Here is a 20,420-nt window from a genome sequence, read left to right on the forward strand (position 1 = left end):
CCCCCCTCAGATGCTGAAGTAATGAAAGGATTCAGACAGGATAAGGGGATTGGAGCAAACTTCCTCTCGTAATATTTTGAAGGTAAAGCTAATGGCAAAATATTGCATTCCATTTAGCTTTTAAGATTGTGTCTGTCTGTAAGCTTACCTAAGACATTACAGGGAATTCATTCACTGAGGGGGCATGCAGACAGAGACAGACAGGCATATTGTTCTGTTTCAGGGCAACTCCTGCAAAGGTCAGGGAATATGTGGCAGTCTGTACGCATGAACAGTCAGTGCTAGGCTAGGGTACAAATGAACATGAAAATAAATCTTTACTCACAATTCATTTTAAAAAATGACAACTATTTAGAAACAATTTGTACTTTAATTTTCGTTATGTACATTAGTCAAAACAATAATTCTAAGACAAAATACAATTCAACACAATCATAATTTAATCACCCTGAAAAAATAAAAAAACTTCAAGTTCTATCAGAAAGAAAAAAACTAGCTGACAGTAGGCCAACAGCATAACTTCATAGTATAAAAGCTCCTGCACTGACAGAGCAACATGAGTACAGCGCACTGGACAAGGAGCACACCTCTATTCAAGATGACCCTTAGCTGTTAACACCTCAAATATAATACCTGTCAAAAATTGAGTGTAACTCAATGTCCTACATAAAAAACAGCCAGACGGATACAAACTAACTACTGATCCAAGCAGAATCCAAACCACTGTGCCAATAATCCATTAGGAGTCGAGCGAGGGGTCCAGGTGTTTCAGAGCCACTCCTACCAAGTGTAGACTACCTGCGACCAGGCCAGAGACGTGGGCTGCCTCTCTTAGTGGTGATGCTTTACCATGACACTAGGTTGTACTGGAAGACTGCTGAACAATTAATCACCCAGACTATGTACAGCTGCTACTCGCTGTTTATTATCTATGCATAGACACTTTACAAATGACCTCGACTAACCTGTACCCCTGCATATTGACTTGGTACCCGTACCCCCTGTATATAGCCTCGTTATTGTTATGTCATTTTCTTCTGTTACTTTAAAAAATATATATAGATTATTCATTATTTTCTCTTTTTTTCACTTTAGTTTATTTAGTAAATATTTTCTTAACTCAATTTCTTGAACTGCATTGTTACTTAAGGGCTTGTATGTAAGTGTAACCGATGTGAAATGGCTAGTTAGTTAGCGGTGGTGCGCGCTAATAGCGTTTCAATCGGGTGACTCACTCGCTCTGAGACCTGAAGTAGTTGTTCCCCTTGGCTTGGCGCCAACGATGCTTCGTGGGTGTCAGTTGTTGATGTGTGCAGAGGGTCCCTGGTTCAAGCCCAGGTTGGGGCAAGCTAAACTGTTAAATAAGCATTTCACCTGTTGTATTCGGTGCATGTGACAAATACAATTTGATTTGAGATAGTGGCTCCATGCAGTAGCCAGCACAGTGTCCCTTCCCTGACTGATCCACTGGAGGGCGCTGAGGATGCAGGGGAAGACCAGGGTGTGTGTCATGGTCTTGGCCAGCAGGGGGAACCTGTCCTGTATCAGCAGCCTGACTCAGATCCCTGCTGCTTCTCTCCCATTCAGGCTCTGCTAGCTGCTCTCGTTGTCCAGGCAACGGGTGAGCATGTTCTCCACCAACACATTGAAATTCTGCTGATCTGTAAAAAAGCAGAGCACACAAAGAGAGTAAAGGACTACACACACACATCTAAGACATTTTTCACAGCTGGACAATGAATGTGGTAGAATGATTTTTTACACAGCCAAGAAAACAAATATTCCAACTTGTGTAATCATATATTTATTGTGGCAGTTATGCTCCAGTAAATAAACATTTATTTGCACGACTTGTCTGTTAAAACCCCAGACAGAGAAGCCCAGAGAGAGAAGATAACTCACCTGCATTGTTTTCTGTAATAGTTTCAGTGATGTTGGGACAAAACACAGTCGAATCAAACTAGCATGGCTGCAAGGACAACAAAGTGAGAAGATTTGATATTTTGTCTATTTCAGTGTTTAATCTGTGTTGTGTCATCTGCAAGTAAGCAGAGACACACAGTCACTGAACCTCATCACAATTGGAATGTGTACTGTTGTTTTGAGAAATACGTTCCCACACTAGCTAGAATAACATTGTCATACGTTGCAAGTTATAATCTAACACACACACACACACACACACACATCCACACACACACACACCAGACTGTTGGTAGCAGTGTAGCCAGGTCTTGCTGTGCTGCAGGGCAAGTGATGCATTGCAGCGCTGCTGTTGTCCAGCCAGGCCCAGACATAGAGGGTCAGCCCCAACTTCATACTGCTCCAGATCTGGACATACCCACAGGGGACACTACACAAGGCAGGGGAGAGGGGGTCAACTCGGCATGTGAAATATGCGTGCACTCAAACAAATGCATAGCAAAATCAATGCAAATCTACTGGTTTTTGCCAAAGCCATGAGAAAAGGCCCCAGTGACTCACCCCAGTCTCTTTGGCTCTGTCCGGTAGAACAGTGAATGCTGGCACCCCTGGCTGAGGAGAGATAGGACTTTATTCAACTACATTCACCCCTGCAGACAGGCTGAGTGGCACAGCGGTCTAAGGCACTGCATCAAAGTGCAAGAGGTGTCACTACAATCCCTGGTTTGAATCCAGGCTGTATCACATCCAGCTGTAACTGGGAGTCCCATAGGGCGGCGCACAATTGGCCCAGCGTCGTCCGGGTTTGGCCGGGGTAGGCCGTCATTGTAAATAAGAATTTGTTCTTAACTGACTTGCCTAGTTAAATACAATTTTTTTTTTAAATAGATAGTAAGTATAATGCCACAGGTACACAGTGCATAGGTTGACCTCACACAACACAACATGCATTACTCTCACCTGAAATATACATGCTTTCTCCTCTATGGTGTCTCCTAGTATACTTGATCAATTCCTAAGGAGGAGATCCCAGAAACCCATGGCTTCCTGTTCACCAAATGTCAGAAAGAAAAATAAGTGAATACGGATTCGGTAACTAATCAATCTTATATTTGACTTTGATAATATAGCCTTCATGATATGCAGCAAAATTACCTGATGATGTTTGTACAGTCATAGGCCCTTCAAATCACAACCTCTACAGATAAATCCATCTGTTATATATAGAGAGATACTGCTCAGAACGGTTTACAACTGTTATCAATTGATTTGGTCGTTAGTACAAACTGTACATGTGACAGGGTATGTGAATGTTACCCTCTCCTATAGGAAGACATGGAACGCCAGGATCGTGAGGAAGCGGAGATAGGCCGGCATACTAACTCCATGGGAGTCCTAAGGATCAGTGCAGTGACACAGTCATAACAAGAAAGGGTCAGAGAGTTTCTTTGAGAGTGATGGGCTACATCAGTGTTCATTCTTCAACTCTCTATGAAGACATACTATAACTTTGTAGCCTCTAACTGGGCATACACCTCCCAGAAGTATTTGGTGAAGAGCTCTTTGCTGATTGGCTGTCCATTGATGCTTATTCTCGCTCTGACATGTACCAGGTGTGGAGAGCTGTAAGGTAAAGATTACATTCCTAATGTTCACAGTAGGATAGCCATGACAACTCTGACTGTATGTTAGGTCATTTCATATTATGTGTGTGATAAGAATGTAGTTTTTTACAATTCCTGACATTTAACCCTAGTAAAAATTCCCTGTCTTAGGTCAGTTAGGATCCCCACTTTATTTTAAGAATGTGAAATGTCAGAATAATAGTAGAGAAAATGATTTATTTCAGCTTTCATTTCTTTCATCATATTCCCAGTGGGTCAGAAGTTTACATACACTCAATTAGTATTTGGTAGCGTTGCCTTTAAATTGTTTAACTTGGGTCAAATGTTTCAGGTAGCCTTCCACAAGCTTCCCACAATAAGTTGGGTGAATTTTGGCTCATTCCTCCTGACAGAGCTGGTGTAACGGAGTCAGGTTTGTAGGCCTCCTTGCTCGCACACGCTTTTTCAGTTCTGCCCACAAATTGTCTATAGGATTGAGGTCAGGGCTTTGTGATGGCCACTCCAATACCTTGACTTTGTTGTCCTTAAGCCATTTTGCCACAACTTTGGAAGTATGCTTGGGGTCACTGTTCATTTGGAAGACCCATTTGTGACCAAGCTTTAACTTCCTGAATGATGTTTTGAGATGTTGCTTCAATATATCCACATAATGTTTCTCCCTCATGATGCCATCTATTTTGTGATGTGCACCAGTCACTCCTGCAGCAAAGCACCCCCACAACACGGTTGGGATGGTGTTCTTCAGCTTGCAAGCCTCCCCCTTTTTCCTCCAAACATAACAATGGTCATTATGGCCAAGTTGTTCTATTTTTGTTTCATCAGACCAGAGGACATTTCTACAAAAAGTACAATCTTTGTCCCCATGTGCAGTTGCAAACCGTAGTCTTGCTTTTTCTGGCGGTTTTGGAGAAGTGGCTTCTTCCTTGCTGTGCAGCCTTTCAGGTTGTCGATATAGGACTCGTTTCACTGTGGATATAGATACTTTTGTACCGGTTTCCTCCAGCATCTTCACAAGGTCCTTTGCTGTTGTTCTGGGATTGATTTGCACTTTTCGCACCAAAGTACGTTCATCTTTAGGAGACAGAACGCGTCTCCTTCCTGAGTGGTATGACGGCTGCGGGGTCCCATGGTGTTTATACTTGCGTACTATTGTTTGTACAGATGAACGTGGTACCTTTGGTGAAAGTGCCAAAGCCTTCAGAAAGCCTTGGTTACCCATCACTATTCAAGTGCACACGTTTGGTAATGTAATTGCTAGGTTAAAGGTAAAGAATGATTTGCAAACGCAACTGTAATCCTCATTGAATTAAGTGGGGAATCCTTTGTTCACGTACTAGTCGGACTGAGGAAACTATGACATTTCAGACTTGCTAACTGATTGTTGGGTGGCAGGTAGCCTAGTGGTTAGAGCGTTGGGCCAGTAACCGAAAGGTTGCTGGATTGAAACCCTGAGCTGACAAGGTAAAAATCTGTCGTTCTGCTCCTGAACAAGGCAGTTAACCCACTGTTCCCCAGGAGGCCGTCATTATGAATAAGAATTTGTTCTTAACTGACTTGCCTAGTTAAATGAAGGTAACATATTAAAATATTCAACTGGTGTTGAGCGTTTGTAAATTCATCAGTTATTCTGTGCTCTGGCACACTCAGACGAGAGTGCTCTGAAATCGGAGTAGATAGCCAGAGTGAATTTACGAAACCTCCCATAATAAAAAAATATTATAAATCAACAAATAGTGATGACAGGCTAGACTGTAACTAGACAGGCTAGACCTGCAACAGGCTAGACCTGTAACTTTTTAATTACAGATGTACTGTATATATGGGCCTACAAGATGCAACCCTACATCAAACAAGCTCATGCCTGTTAGTTATATTGTCTAATTCCAGTTCTGTCTGTGTAACTGAAACCCCCAGTAAGTTTTAAAATATAATAAGTATGAACAAGTACATGGTTGCTGCAGTTTGATAGGGTTTTCATCCCCCCTACTGGGCCAGGAGTTTTTCCAGGAGTTTAAAACTGTGACCTGATTAGAAAAACTCTGTTCTCATCAAAGCTCATATAAAACCGTTTTACATCTGATTAATCACTGTCATGCCCCACACAGAGACTAATTTTAAGGTCTGAAAGGTACTTTCCCATCTGCCAAATCAGCAGTATTTTTTGATTGCCCGAAGATTATGTTCACTTGCCCAGAAATGGGAAAATAGTTGTTTACACACACAAATGCTATAGCTTGTCAGTCTCTTAATAAAACAACAATGAGGTAGCAGAAAAATCTGCTTTACTGGCCTGCTCCATCAGATGGAAGGCATAGGCCTAACTTTTGCAGAGCGTGAGACACTCCTATTCATTTCAACGGAACCTGGGCGTGAGCACGCCAGCTCCACAAGAGACTTGCGCTGCTACAGTGTAAGATTTCAACAAGCAGCTCACGCCTGATGGGGCTTTTACACTAGAGATGACATCAAGCGTGTAGCCCTATCCTGGAGTCAAATGACCAAATTGCTCTCTAGTGGCATCATGGGTGGAATGTTACTAATATTTTTCATAATTTCCTAAAGCCAAAAATATCTAATAATTTTTTCATGTATATTTTTTTGATACTTCAAGGGGTCTTAAAATCAAAATCATATAACTAAATGATCCTTGGTATCACCTTCTTAAAACAATTCCATATAGCTTAGTAGAACCTCCCCACCCCTGGCTTAGACATGGCTTAGACTCTTATGGGTTAATGGAGATAATTTTCCTGCTGGGCTCGTACAACCCAGCAGGAAACATGAACATGAAGGGATACTCTAAGGATAACATCCTCCCTGCAGGTAACTGATCTGATTTTTTTCAATTAAAAATCAATGATCTACTCCTGAATTGAATATCACCATGCCATTCATGCTCTGTTACAGATGTTATGGTAAAGAGTCATGGGGAAAGTGTCGGTATGCATGCTGCTCTTGCACGTAGGCTACATTTACTAAAGCCTTATTCTCATGTCAGCAGACTGATTCTACCACCATTCTCTGTTGTCTCTTTCCAGTGTAATAAAAGGCTGTGCATTGTCAAGTGGTGGTGGTTGCAAGAAGAACAACTCTGGCTCAGGCACCTCTACCCAACCACCTTGCACCAAGACAAGATGAACTCTGCTATAGGAACCATAATGATCAGTCTTCTACTTTCTGCATGTCGGACCCTCATCGTTGGTCATGTTGGTCTGCAGCTACTCCACTACACAACAGGCCTAACAACCAACACAAATCATTCCCAATCACCTTCACTGTAAAAACAAATTATCTTGTACTTGTGTTTTATCTTTATGACAACTAGGTACTGTTTTATATATTCTAAATAGAAAAATAAAGGTTTTCTTTTGCTTTATAAGACATTTGTGTTGAAATGTAATGTTGTCATAAGATAACCATACAATATTACCTCGAGACAGTTGGAGTTCACTTCATTCAAAACCAAGATGATAGTCACTAGGCAACAACATTATAGTCACTAGGCAACAACATTATAGTCACTAGGAAACAGGGACACTGCTAGTCAGAGAAACAGGAAGTAAAACCCTACTTCTAACACATTGAAATGATTCAGCATGATCATACTCATGGTTAATTTCATGTTCTTCAATTTCTCATCAAAGTTTTTAATAGACCTTCATCAATGTTTGTTTTGATGAACCAAAACACCCTAATGTGGATCTATTGGAAATTGTGAATTCATACAAGATCGCCAGTCTCCTGGGACGTATTTTTCCAATAATCAATAAACATGACACTGGTTTTGAATACAGCCAGAAGATGGCAGTAGATGATTGGAACGTTTTGCTCTCCGGAAGTGTTGGGAGTTGGCCTGTAATAAGGGAGTGGTATGGAGTCGAACACACAATGGACTGCTTAGCAGCTGCCTCCAGTAGCAGGCCTCTGAAAAAGATCATCATACCAAATGAGCATCTGTTTGGATGCTGTCCCAGAGATTGTAATCTTTTGGTAACAGTTTTAAGACTGGTTTACCCATATGCCATTACCCACTGTTTCATTATGGGTGACTGTAGTAGTGTCCAATATGCTTATATAAAACACTAGAAAAGGTAGGCAAGATTTATTTATTGAAACCATTGATTGATTCAAATCAATGTCACTACTACAGAGCTCATTTAAACCATTTAGAGAGAATCCCCGTTCTTTGAAAAAAGGAAAGAACACCACAGAGAAAAACACATTTGATTGGTAAACCACATTCATTTGATTGGTAAACCACATTCATTTGATTAAAGACTCACTTGAAAGAGTGCAAATGTAATGTATTAATGAATGAACACTCCCAGGATTGATCAAAATGATTTGAACCATCTCAACATCTCATAAACATCTCAAAATATGCTCTGTCACATCCAACCATAAAACCAGATATGAGGCTGTTGCTAAGTGCTGTCTAGTGGGCCAGTATTTATTACAAGAGATCTTGAAAATGTATTTACATTGTCTTTGGGAAAGAACACATGTACTTTAATCTCAAAATCCCTAAATTAGTGATGCAGTAGTATTACATCACCCCCCTCCAGAAGGCTAGAAATCCAAATTGATCCAGTGAGTCATCCTTAATCAATACAAACCCATCCCCCATTTTCTTCTACCATTACGACACCAATTACCTACCATCTCAGCCACCATCATTATCCCACTCAGTCATTCAGCCAGTGGCAGTGATATCCCACTACATAACCAGCATAGTATATTGCCAGCGATGTGATGGCCTGTTTTGATAAGTGTCACAGCGGAGGTCTGGACTTCCCCGGGCCACAGCTGACTGTATGTTCTCTGCGTATGCATCATCATCATCATCATCATCATCAGTAAGCTCAGTAGATGTGCTGCATAGTCTGGAGCTGAGTGTCTGGCAGCATTAGCATCAGCTGTGCTTCCTGACTGACTGTTCTCCCAGTAGACCAGCCATGGAGACAGAGGGAGAAGAGAGAAAAGCACAGAAGGATAGCATGCATGGCCAATCTCAGGAAAATCAATGGAAGAATGATGTATTCCCTCTCTGCATCTGGGCACTGTTCCATTATTCACAATGCAGCCTAGCCTACTCCGCCACCACTGAAGGAGTGCCCCTCCCCCTCTCGCTCTTACAATAGTGAATCCCACCCATTCACTCATAGATTGTTACTCTTCATTAGGGACAGATATGGTGATACACAGCTTACTACGCTATGAGAGATCGGGATCAGACACAGCCATTTATTATAACAGTATTCCAGAGTAAATGTAAATACTGAGGAGAGTAACCTGATATGTCTGAATCACTGGGCTCCACCAGCAGACACTGTACAGTACACAATCAGCGTGAGACACAGCTGTTCCTGTCCAACACCTGGCCTGCATTATTAACCACATGCCCATTCCACCTGCTCACCGACAATTCTACTGTATAGGCCAGGCCAGGGAAGACCACCTCTGATTTCTGCTGTTCTCCAATGAAACTTTACAAAGATGTCAGATATTCACTGGAAATACTAAATGTTGCCCAAATAATTGTTGGTAGAACCCTCTTGTAGAGAGTAGGCATCTGTCTGTACCAATATGCTGAATAGCTGAGGAGGACTGGGCGTGGCAATTACTTTACAGTGCTTTAGAATTCTACTGTCAATTTGTTGCAATTTGTTATAAATTGACTTGTGTGTACTTGTTCCTCACTGCTAGAAGACACAGTACTTGAATAGCATCACAACATGCCCACTGCAACACAGTAACTATTGTAGCTGACACTAGCTAGAATTTGCATTCTGCCAGGGTGTCTTTTTTGCATGGTCATGGTCTCTTTGTTATGTAACGTGAATGTGGAGCTCTGTCTAACTCTTCCTCACATTCCACCCTGAGAATAGTGTAGTCAAGTCATAGAGATACAGTATAATACCGACTCTGTTATATCTACAGTTGTAATCATTTTTCTATGGGTGTAGTGTACCACTGTCTGCTACACTATCTGGAGGTACACAGAGGATGCAGTAGTCTACTGCAGATGTAGGGAAGATGCCGAGTCAGGGCAGGGTAATTTAACCATCAACCTTCTGGGGAGCTCTAGTCTAGTGGGACAGCCAAGCTGCAAGTTACTGTAAGCATATAATGAAGTGACATTATGTCCATAAATGAGTCCATAAAGAGTCGAGGACAGCAAATGCCCTCAATTTGACTCGGAGATGCTTTTATGCCGATGTGCAGTAGACACGCTCAGCCTCACTCAGCCTCGCTTCACATCCCATGACATCACACCACTTGGTGTACAATCAGACTCTATTCCCCTCCAAAGTTAGATGAATAATTAATTTACCGCAGAGGGATAAAAATGGTTTGAATCAAAAGGAAATCTCACACCTCCAATCCTGTCTTGAGGCTGTCTATTGTTGGATAGGCCCAGCCCTTGTCTTTCTGCTACTTGTAATGTAGATTAAAAAGGCTGAGATAGAAATAGAATCTGGATGTGTGTGCTCAGACAGAGGATGGCATGGGAAAGGTGTTGTATGAAACCATAATGAGCTGCTTCCACTGTATAGGATGTTACTCAGGAAATGTATTTGTGATTGATTCCTTTTGTCTCTCCTCAGGCTCGCCTTCTTCCAGTCCTCACAAGAAAGCCCCACTCTCTCCCCCTTTGTTACTATTAACACACCCACCGTTTCCCTGTCATCTGTGACTAGACACTACCGTGGAGGAGGAATGCAGGGGCCATGAAGGAAGTGTGAGGAAGAGTTAGACAGAGCTCCGCATTCACTTTACATAACAAGGGGCGGCAGGTAGCCTAGTGGTTAGAGCGTTGGCCTAGTAACCAAAAGGTTGGAAGATCGAATCCCTGAGCTGACAAGATAAAAAAATCTGTCGTTCTGCCCCTGAACAAGGCAGTTAACCCATCTGTTCTTAGGCCGTCATTGAAATTAAGAATTTGTTCTTAACTGACATGCCTAGTAAAATATTTTTTTAAATGAAACTATTGTTGAAAGCACACTGTGCTTAAGATTCATATGAAATGTTGTGCTTTAGGCATATTTGTCAACATCCCAACTGAACAGGGTCATAGGCTTTAGTATGGGGTGGCATGTAGCCTAGTGGTTAGAGTGTTGGGCCAGTAACCGAAAGGTTGCTAGATCAGGGCAGTTAACCCACTGTTCCTAGGGCGTCATTGTAAATAAGAATACATTCTTAACTGCCTTGCCTAGTAAAATAAGAAAGTATTCTGTATATACACAGTGTACAAAACAATAGGAACACCTGCTCTTCAACTCAATAACAGGAAGGTGTTCCTAGTATTTTGTACACTCAGTGTATGTATACACTAAAGTGTACACACTTGAGGCACCACAGGGAATGTCAATGCCGTGCTATATCAATCTGAGAGTACACTGTATGATGACCCAGTTACAGAGTGAACACAGCAGCGATGTCTCTGCAAAGGCAGCCTACGCTGTGAGAATGGACTGTATGCACTCACTGTGCTGTAATGAGATTGAAACTAGGCCCTTTGTTTCTGAGTATGGCTATTCATTCCGCACACAGAGCTCTTATCCCTACACCTTGACAACTCTATAGGTTTAATCTACATGAAAATCCATGTTATGGATACAGTGGTAAGAGCTGAATGGGCATGGATCACCAGACTCAAGGTAAAGCCCCTATAGGTCCTCCACAAAGGTCTGTTCAACAGATATTGGTCCAAACTAAAAGAGAATCAGCTGGTGTCTCTCCTCTGTCCTTCAACGCACAGCTACTTTGCCCATGCAGGAGGCGAGCGCTGGCGTCTCAGACACATTCTCCCCCTGGCACACATATTAACTATCAATAAGCCCCCGTTCCTAATTCCAGCACTCTTTAAAACAGGCATGCACTGCTCCCCTCCCAAGCCCACTCTCTTTCTCTGCTGCTGCCACACCCCTCCCTGTTTTGTTCATCCTTCCAGACAGTGTCTGTCTCTCTGGTGTTGAGACCGATAGCCCAACCTCCCCATCTCATGCTAAACTGGATTTCAGCTGTTTCATTGCACTATTTATGTGTTGTGTCGTATTATATAATTAGGACTATGCCAGTACAAAGATGAATACAATTTAACATGGAAGATTAAACATTTTATTGGACTGTCTGTCACTTCATGACTGGACTATGTTGTGATCAGTAATACATACCAAGGAGATGGTTGCAATGGGGCCCCAGGTCAGAGTCATCTGTTGGAAATGGTAATACATTGACGTTATATAAATCAGACATGGATTCATTCACAACAATAGACTATGTATATGCAGGATTTCGTCTCAATGTAGTTTAAATATAATAATCCTGTTGTGAAGTTCTCACTGTGGCCTGTAAGGGGAAAGGAGCAGCCAAGCAGTCTGTGTGTAAAGCCCTGACACAGCCCAGGCAGCCATGTTTTACAATGCGCAAAAAGGGAGGCGCCCATATTCAGAAATATGTAACAACAACGATAAGAATTAGGGATATAAATGACTCTGGGTACATATAATCTAATCGAAGGTTTCCGGCACAGTACCAAAGGCTGTAGACTATGTTGTGTTATGATAACAAAACAACTGACATATCTTCGATGACATATTAGATCCCTTTCTTGACAGAAAACATGTGACATGATGTTGGATACATTTCATGTGACAAAATGTAAATCGAGAAACGAAATAGCTATGTTTCACCCCCAAGAAGCCGAAATTATTCTGCCAGGAATGGTTACAAAGTAACAATGAGCCACGTGGACTTACATTACATCTGTGAGCTTGTTCTTAGTTCTACCATTTTATGTGAAAAGGTTTCACATATTTTAAATAGTCAACAGGTGCCTCTCTTAATCATGTACTCTGTGTGGTTTATTGGATCAAAATATGGTGAAGAAAGTATCGTTTAAAATGAGATATGATTTTAGCCGGCATAAAGGATGTAGGACAAATCTTCAAGATGATGTGAGGATCACACGTTTGCGTATATTTTGATTGATAGACAGAAGAGGCCAATGAAAATCATTCTTTGTGAATATGATTGGTCTATAAGTGTGTCAATAATTGGGTCTGAGAAATATTAGCCAATAGATTTGTCAGATTTGGTGACATAGAATCTAAGAGGCGGGCTCAAGGTCCTCTTATATAGTCAGGGACACCATTCTTTTCGCGCACTCTAAGAAAGGAAGCCAAGCCACTGGTTTTTATTGGCATAAGAGTTGTTCTACCTCCAAAGTAAAAATGAGGGAAATCGTGCATCTTCAGGCTGGACAGTGTGGAAACCAGATCGGAGCTAAGGTTTGTCATCTGTTTTATTAATTTGATGCAAATCGTGCGATAAATAACTGTGCGTAAAATCGCAGTTTCTTTGTATGCGTGTCCAGCTAACCACACCCAAAGAACTGTATTGTTAATGGAAATGCAAGCAATTAATATTCCTAAACTATATTGATTACGGTTATTGTTTTGATGGGTAAGGGGGGAAAAAAAAAAAAGCGTTGATATTATTTTTATGCGCTACTCAATTTTTATTCGACCGGTTTTATTTGGACTGGAATGATCCTTACACTGTAGACTACTGGCGAGTGCGACAATATACATGAAAATGTGTATTAAGAAATTGTTTTATTAAATGTAAAATTGATCGATTAAATGTGGGTATGGATAATCACAATTTACTCGACCTACTGCAATGCGCAAAAGGGGAAGTAGGCCTCAGTGATGGCAAATGCCATATTCCAAGTAATCTGTTAAATAGTGAGTACATTTCGGTTATTGTCGTAATAAACATATTTCTTGGGGGGAATGGGAAATTTGTTCAATCCCATATTATGACCCACATTCGTGTCATTGATAGCGCGCCGCGCCCGGTTTTTGGCAGATGTGGGCGGTGTTTCAGCAAGTGACGTATACGACATTTTCAAAAGCATTGCTAATGGATTTCAGCCAATCGGAGGTCGTGCCGCGCGCGCGGAATTTTAACGGAAGGGAGATTTTCATTGAATGGCATATTAGCCTACCTGATATGAATTCTATTTTGCGCTGTAGACTAAATCCGAATGCTCTTCTTGCAGTTCTGGGAGGTGATCAGTGATGAACATGGCATTGACCCAACTGGTACATACCATGGGGACAGTGACCTCCAGCTCGACAGGATCAACGTCTACTACAATGAAGCCTCAGGTAGTAAGCCTTGTTCGTCTACTGTATAACCACATTTGTCAAATTCATTATCCCTCCCAAGTTGATAATGTGTGGTTCTGATATTGACCTTTATTTTCCTCCTGGTTGTCTAGGTGGTAAATATGTGCCTCGTGCCGTGCTTGTCGACTTGGAGCCAGGGACCATGGACTCTGTGAGATCTGGACCCTTCGGCCAGATCTTCAGACCTGACAACTTTGTGTTCGGTAGGTCTCTCTGCTTTATATTTGTACAGTATTTTTATCATATTCATAATGTCGCCTGTACATAAACTGAATAGAGCACTAGACTACAATAATTTATTCAATATCTTGTTTTGCAGGCCAGAGTGGTGCTGGAAACAACTGGGCCAAGGGCCACTACACAGAGGGAGCTGAGCTGGTGGACTCAGTCCTGGATGTTGTGAGGAAGGAAGCTGAGAGCTGTGACTGTCTGCAAGGTTTCCAGCTCACCCACTCACTAGGAGGTGGAACCGGCTCTGGCATGGGCACCCTGCTCATCAGCAAGATCCGTGAAGAGTACCCCGACCGCATCATGAACACCTTCAGCGTGGTGCCCTCACCCAAAGTATCAGACACTGTGGTGGAGCCCTACAATGCCACCCTGTCAGTCCACCAGCTAGTGGAGAACACTGACGAGACCTTCTGTATTGACAACGAGGCTCTCTACGACATCTGCTTCCGGACCCTCAAACTCACTACTCCCTCCTACGGCGACCTCAACCACCTGGTGTCGGCCACAATGAGCGGTGTCACAACCTGCCTGCGATTCCCAGGACAGCTCAACGCTGACCTCCGTAAGCTGGCTGTCAACATGGTGCCCTTCCCCCGTCTCCACTTCTTCATGCCTGGCTTCGCCCCCCTCACCAGCAGGGGAAGCCAGCAGTACCGCTCCCTCACTGTGCCTGAGCTCACCCAGCAGATGTTCGATGCTAAGAACATGATGGCCGCCTGCGACCCCCGCCACGGACGCTACCTCACAGTGGCTGCCATCTTCCGTGGGCGCATGTCCATGAAGGAGGTGGACGAGCAGATGCTGAACGTGCAGAACAAGAACAGCAGCTACTTCGTGGAATGGATCCCCAACAATGTCAAGACCGCCGTCTGCGACATTCCTCCCCGCGGCCTCAAGATGGCTGCTACCTTCATCGGCAACAGCACAGCCATCCAGGAGCTGTTCAAGCGTATCTCAGAGCAGTTCACAGCCATGTTCAGACGTAAGGCTTTCCTCCATTGGTACACCGGAGAGGGTATGGACGAGATGGAGTTCACTGAGGCTGAGAGCAACATGAATGACCTGGTGTCTGAGTACCAGCAGTACCAAGATGCCACCGCTGAGGAGGAGGGAGAGTTTGAAGAGGAGGGAGAAGAGGAGCTGGCCTAAATGTTTATAATTGTGCACATCCAAGCTGTATAATTCACTGACATGTCAGTCTTGACCTTTCCAGTGTTCCATTACCTGTCCTTTTTGTTTTGTCACCTCTGCTATTCCTGTCATTTCTTGTTTGTACAGAAACATGTCAATAAAATTTCTTTTGTTTAATGTGCTGTATTCCTCGATTTAATGGTTGCTTCAATAAACTATGGTTGGGCTTCAATAATAGCCAGATCAGTAGTCACATATCACACATTATTCTGACAACAACCAGTTCTTCAGCTAGGCAATAGTGTTCAGTGGTGAAAACATTCAAATGACATACATTTATTGTATTGTAACCACAGTTTCATAAATAATTGTAGAGCAGCTGTTGGTAAATTTGAAGTCATTCATGTATGTTTTCTATACATAGTAAGATGAGGGGCTACAGTGTTCCCCAGCACAATCGTATAAGTTCTCTGAGGCATAGCTCAGGTTTTTGCATGTTTTGCCATGCCTCTGAAATCTGATTAGTGCGCTAAACTCATGGTAAATCTATTTTGAATGAGCAATTTATAGCCATTCAAGCTATGATTTAGTCTGACATAACATGCACTGTAGCACTAATAACCATGCTGCTTATCCAAGGACTTTATCCCCTGTGATGTTGACAGACCAAATTGGCAAGTAAAGTGGTGTTTCATAAACCCTCTAGTTCCTTATTTCGATGTTAGTGCACACATAAATATACACATGTAGGCTATCATGAAGTTTATTGCTAATTTGGCTGACAAAGTCAAAGGTATATGAGTAATATTGGAATATGCCTGTCCATTCACCATTTATGTATGACATGGGTTGAATTTGACAAACCAAAGTCTGCGTTTACACAAGCAGCCCATATCTGGTCTTTTTCTTTCACTAATTGGTCTTATGACCAATCAGATTAGCTCTGAAAGATATCTGATGTAGGGGGGAAAAAATCTGAATTGGCTGCCTGCCCCCTCCCCCCGCAAAAAACTGTTGGATTGGGCATTTCAGTTTCAGTTGTGCTAATATCCTTGGCTGACACCTGACTCAGTGAAAAGCTTATCTCTACTGAATTATGATTCAGTTGTAAACTAGCTGGCTGGTTAATACTGGGAGCCTATTGTATGTTTGTTGAGCCCTGAAACTGTTATGTCAATGTCTAATGCAAAGTTCCATAACTGCCGGGCACATTATTACTGAGGTAATGTTTTTACCAGCATGATTGCACACCTCAATGGTTTAAAATAGACAATAGTGGGACATTGAGATACAATTGGTAAATCTATGCTTTGGGAAAATATTTATTCAGTAATGGGACTTTTGGAGCAATCTGATTGTGGTCACCAGGTGGGGGTGTTGTTTAAGATATTATTCGTTTCCACAGGAAATAGGACAGGATACTGGTGACCAATAGCAGTAGAGTCCAGCAACACACCTTCTTCACCTGGCCCTCCAAGTCCTGCTTCTGCCCAAAGCGGGACACAAAGCCTGTCTGCCAACAACAGAAAACGTGTTTAGATCCCAGGAATGAAACCGAATTTAAGATTCACAACAACAACAGGACAATCAAACATTTTAAACTGTAGTCTAGTGCTCTATTCAATCACATCTGCTTTAGCCGACATCCTTATCAAAGCGATGTCCTTGTTTTGGCGATGTCAGAGGTGGAACTGCGTTAGAGTTGTCAAATTCACAAGCAGCTCCTGGCATTACACCTAAAGCGGACATTGCCATTGGCTGCACAGAGTCGCATGAAAATAAATCCCATGCAGCCAGCCTCGTTACCAAGTTTGAACCCTGGAATGTGAGATGTAATCTACACCTCAATTAGGCTGATAGAAACCCTCATTACTTGATTTTATGATTTTATAATTTGAGAGTAATTATTTCTATATAGCTTACACTTTCTCGTTCTGAACTTCTAACGGGAGTGGGGCAGGTGTGGCTTCGTGACAATGATCGTAAGATCAACTGCTCACCGATTTGACGGCTCCAACGCCGCCAAAACATCCGTTATGTGGCTGTCTGCCATTGCTGGTTAACGCTTGATCTGATTGAATCTAGGCCTTAGTCTTACTCTGCCACTGAAGAGCCTTGACTAGTGAACTTACCCATCCACCCTTGTCCCGAATCTCTGGACAGATGACCCTCTCCACGTAACCACCCACACACTCCTTAAGCTGGGGCAGGATTCCCCCCATGCCCCTCTCGTGGCAGTGCAGGGCCATCTGGCCAGCCAGCACATACACAGACAGCACCGCACTCCAGGCCAGGTCTCGTCGACGCCCCCCGGGGGTGGTGGTGGCAAAGTGCTCATCCAGGATGGCGGTGAGCATGGGGCAGGCTGTGGCCTCGGTCACATCGTGGAAGACGCGTGGCCAGCGCCTGAAGAAGATGGGGAACCTAACTAGCAGCTCATCCCCAGCATGGCGCAGGGCTGCTGCTGTGGCAGTAGGGGGTGGGCCTATGTGGCCGTCAGGCCCTGCGATCACATAGTTTATATAGTCATGTAACATCAGATAGGCCTCTCGTACCAGGGGGTCAGGGCTGTTTATGCCACCCCTGCTCTCTAGCCCCTCTGACTGACCCATCGCCTCCGGCTGATTGACTCCCTGTCGCAAATCACAAAGCTGTGACTTGCATTAGAGCAGTGGGCCGTTCACAGATAAACAGTCCCTGTGCCAAGTTGCCATCTGCCATCCTCTCAGCAATGTCAATTCCTCATAGATGGTTAGAGATCCAGTCACCTGAAACCACAAAGAAATCATCAACCTCTGCACTGTGCATGTTGAACTGCACAGTGGGTAAAAAACCATTTAGCACTTATTATACCTTTTATAAACAAAACAAGTAGAATGCTTTTCAGTTAATGTTAGTAAAAATCTGTGCATTTCTCCAACTCCATTATGATGTTTGTTAGAATAATGTTATATTACACAGACATATCATACAATATTTGAATATAACATATTCTGAAATGTCAACTAATGCAGCAATGTGCACATTTCCAATAAACAACACTGGCAATCAACAGAGAAAGTATTTAAAACTCACCCCTTCCCTTCCACCAAAACACAAGTGGTACCAAGACACACACACACACACAAAAAGGAATTAGAGGTGCAGGTGACGGAACAACAGTGGGTCCAAAGCAGTATATAGTTCAGCAGGAGTAGGTCGCCAACCAGTCCGCTCGTTGCTGCCTTTAGCCAGGCTAAATTTAGAGGCCTTGTTGGAAACTGACACTGAACTCCTGCGTCATATGCACAATCATCAACCCTCTGACACACATCCCCATTCCAACACAAGCAAAGTTAAATATAGATCTTAGAGAGTGTGTGTGTGTGTGGCTCAGCGTAGAAACAGGTTAATGTTAACAGTCTGTGAGATCATACGGGTGAAGACAGACAAAGAGGAGGCAGGCCAAAATAAAGTAATCAGTTGATAGGTTTAATATTTCACTGAGCTATTGCCTTTGAAAACCATTCAGAAATGTTTCTTTTTGGATTCTGCCCTCATCAAATCCAGATTTCATACTGTGATGTTGTGCTGCCTTACATAGATGTACAGTTATACAGTTTTAGCTCTGGAACATTTGTCATTGATGTTTGATTGTGGTATTTTAATTCAGAGACCACCCACAAACACACACACACTCACACAGCATCACGATAAACATACAACAACAATCCTACTCCTTCGCATACAGATTTAGCATAGATTGTGCTTCTTCAAGTGAGCTTCTTTCAGCCTGTCTGTAATCTGTGTGGTGCCAGTCAGGGGAATGTGGTGAGGAGGTGTAGGCTTTAGGAGCTGCTGAAGGCTTTCCTCTATTGACCATTGTTTTCCTCCAATGGGAGTCTGCCAATCTACCCATCTGTTCCTCCACCAGGAATAATGCTGACCAGTGGAGTGCAAGGCAATAAAAGTCACATGCAAGCACTTGGACTTCCACTAGGGTGCAGTGGTGTGTCACTAAACATATTTGGTGCTTGTGAGTTGCAGTCAGTATTGAACTGTAAATTATGGTTTTGCAATACTGTAGGTTTGTAATTGATTGAAATAACAGAGACCAGGAAATGGTTGCCTTTGTACTTCCTCCCCTGCAGCTTTGTATATACAACCAGTATATTGTATGGCCATGGAAACTATAATTTATCTTTAACACATTGTCAAGCATTTTGGGTTTCAATACATTTGTTTTTATTCTTGTGATTACGCATATTGCAACCAAATAATTGTCTGTTGATTTAAAGAGACAGAAAGAAAGGGTTCTTATTGCGACAGTGTATGGCTTAATGACACACTCATGTTCATGTGTGCATCTACACTGGCCTGTGTGTTAACTATCTACGTACCCGTTAATCTGATGGAGCACTTGGGGATCAATCAAATGCACTCATTTACATTAACATTTTAGTCATCTAGCAGACGCTCTTATCCAGAGAGATTAACAGGCTCAATTAGGGTTAAGTCATGTACTCCTGTTCACTCCATTGATTTATAAGTGAAGACAAAGACCAGCTCAAGTAGCCTCGTCACCAGCTCTGTGTGTTTGCCCATCTGGCACATACTGTACATGCAGAAGGAGATGTGAAAAATGACAAGTCCCCTCATCCTTCCTCATAGATAGATGCAGTATGAGAGAGGTTTTGTATTATTCTTCAACACATTCAACAGACAATGCTAGAACGTTACAATGAGTGTGTAACATGGTTCCCCTCCTCATGGAAGAGACAGGGTGCAGGGGAAGTGACATCGTTGATAGTACCTGCTATCAGGGCTCTCATATGTTCATGTGGCAACATCTGCAGGGGAGGGACTTCCTGTCTAGAGTTTTACTGTAGGCTACAGGGCCCTTTGAAGTTGGTTCAGTCCCTGCCAGGGAAACTAAAGTGTTTAACCAGATGAAGCAAAATCCACTCTGACAGTTTCATCTGACAAGCTGATTACAAGATAATTGCTTTCCAACACCAGCTTTTGTTGAGAGCTGAAGTATTTGAGAGTACATGAGTATGTTGCTTAGTGCAGTTTCTATGTCCTTTGTGAAACCAAATAGACTACAAGACCAAAAGTATGTAGACACCTGCTCGTCGAACATCTCATTCCAGAATTGTGGGCATTAATATGGAGTTAGTTCCCCCCTTTGCTGCTATAACAGCCTCCACTCTTCTGGGAAGGTGTTCCATTAGATGTTGGAACATTCAGCCACAAGAGCATTAGTGAGGTTGGCACTGATGTTGGGCCATTCTACTGCCAATCTTTGTCTATGGAGATTGCATGGCCGTGT

The 20,420-nt window shown here is 42.7% G+C and overlaps 2 protein-coding genes and 1 long non-coding RNA gene across 5 annotated transcripts; 1 reads left to right on the plus strand and 2 right to left on the minus strand.

The window, feature by feature from the left end:
* Positions 1-1,410: 1,410 nt before the first annotated feature.
* Positions 1,411-12,507, minus strand: LOC115164708 (uncharacterized). Of its 2 annotated transcripts, XR_003869971.1 has the most exons (7): positions 12,311-12,507; positions 11,726-11,764; positions 2,884-2,970; positions 2,485-2,535; positions 2,206-2,353; positions 1,903-1,969; positions 1,411-1,661 (listed from the first exon to the last, which is right to left on the minus strand). It is a non-coding gene; the product is annotated as an uncharacterized LOC115164708 (long non-coding RNA). The 2 variants fall into 2 exon arrangements; XR_003869970.1 differs by lacking the exons at positions 1,411-1,661; positions 1,903-1,969; positions 2,206-2,353; positions 2,485-2,535; positions 2,884-2,970 and adding an exon at positions 7,639-8,481.
* A 192-nt stretch (positions 12,508-12,699) lies between these two features.
* LOC115164706 (tubulin beta-1 chain) lies at positions 12,700-15,286 on the plus strand. Its single transcript, XM_029717458.1, has 4 exons — positions 12,700-12,841; positions 13,618-13,726; positions 13,840-13,950; positions 14,067-15,286. The coding sequence occupies exons 1-4, from the start codon at positions 12,785-12,787 to the stop codon at positions 15,125-15,127; spliced, it is 1,338 nt and encodes a 445-aa protein (XP_029573318.1). The 5' UTR covers positions 12,700-12,784; the 3' UTR covers positions 15,128-15,286.
* A 574-nt stretch (positions 15,287-15,860) lies between these two features.
* On the minus strand, positions 15,861-18,348 carry bcl2l16 (BCL2 like 16). Of its 2 annotated transcripts, none has more exons than XM_029717459.1 (3): positions 18,185-18,348; positions 17,242-17,877; positions 15,861-16,622 (listed from the first exon to the last, which is right to left on the minus strand). In XM_029717459.1, the coding sequence occupies exons 2-3, from the start codon at positions 17,719-17,721 to the stop codon at positions 16,491-16,493; spliced, it is 612 nt and encodes a 203-aa protein (XP_029573319.1). In that variant the 5' UTR covers positions 17,722-17,877; positions 18,185-18,348; the 3' UTR covers positions 15,861-16,490. The 2 variants fall into 2 exon arrangements, with proteins under 2 accessions (XP_029573319.1, XP_029573320.1); XM_029717460.1 differs by having other exon boundaries at positions 16,489-16,618.
* Between the last annotated feature and the right edge of the window lie 2,072 nt (positions 18,349-20,420).

Source organism: Salmo trutta, chromosome 27, assembly GCF_901001165.1.
Source record: "Salmo trutta chromosome 27, fSalTru1.1, whole genome shotgun sequence".
Classification (NCBI taxonomy): Eukaryota; Metazoa; Chordata; class Actinopteri; order Salmoniformes; family Salmonidae; genus Salmo; species Salmo trutta.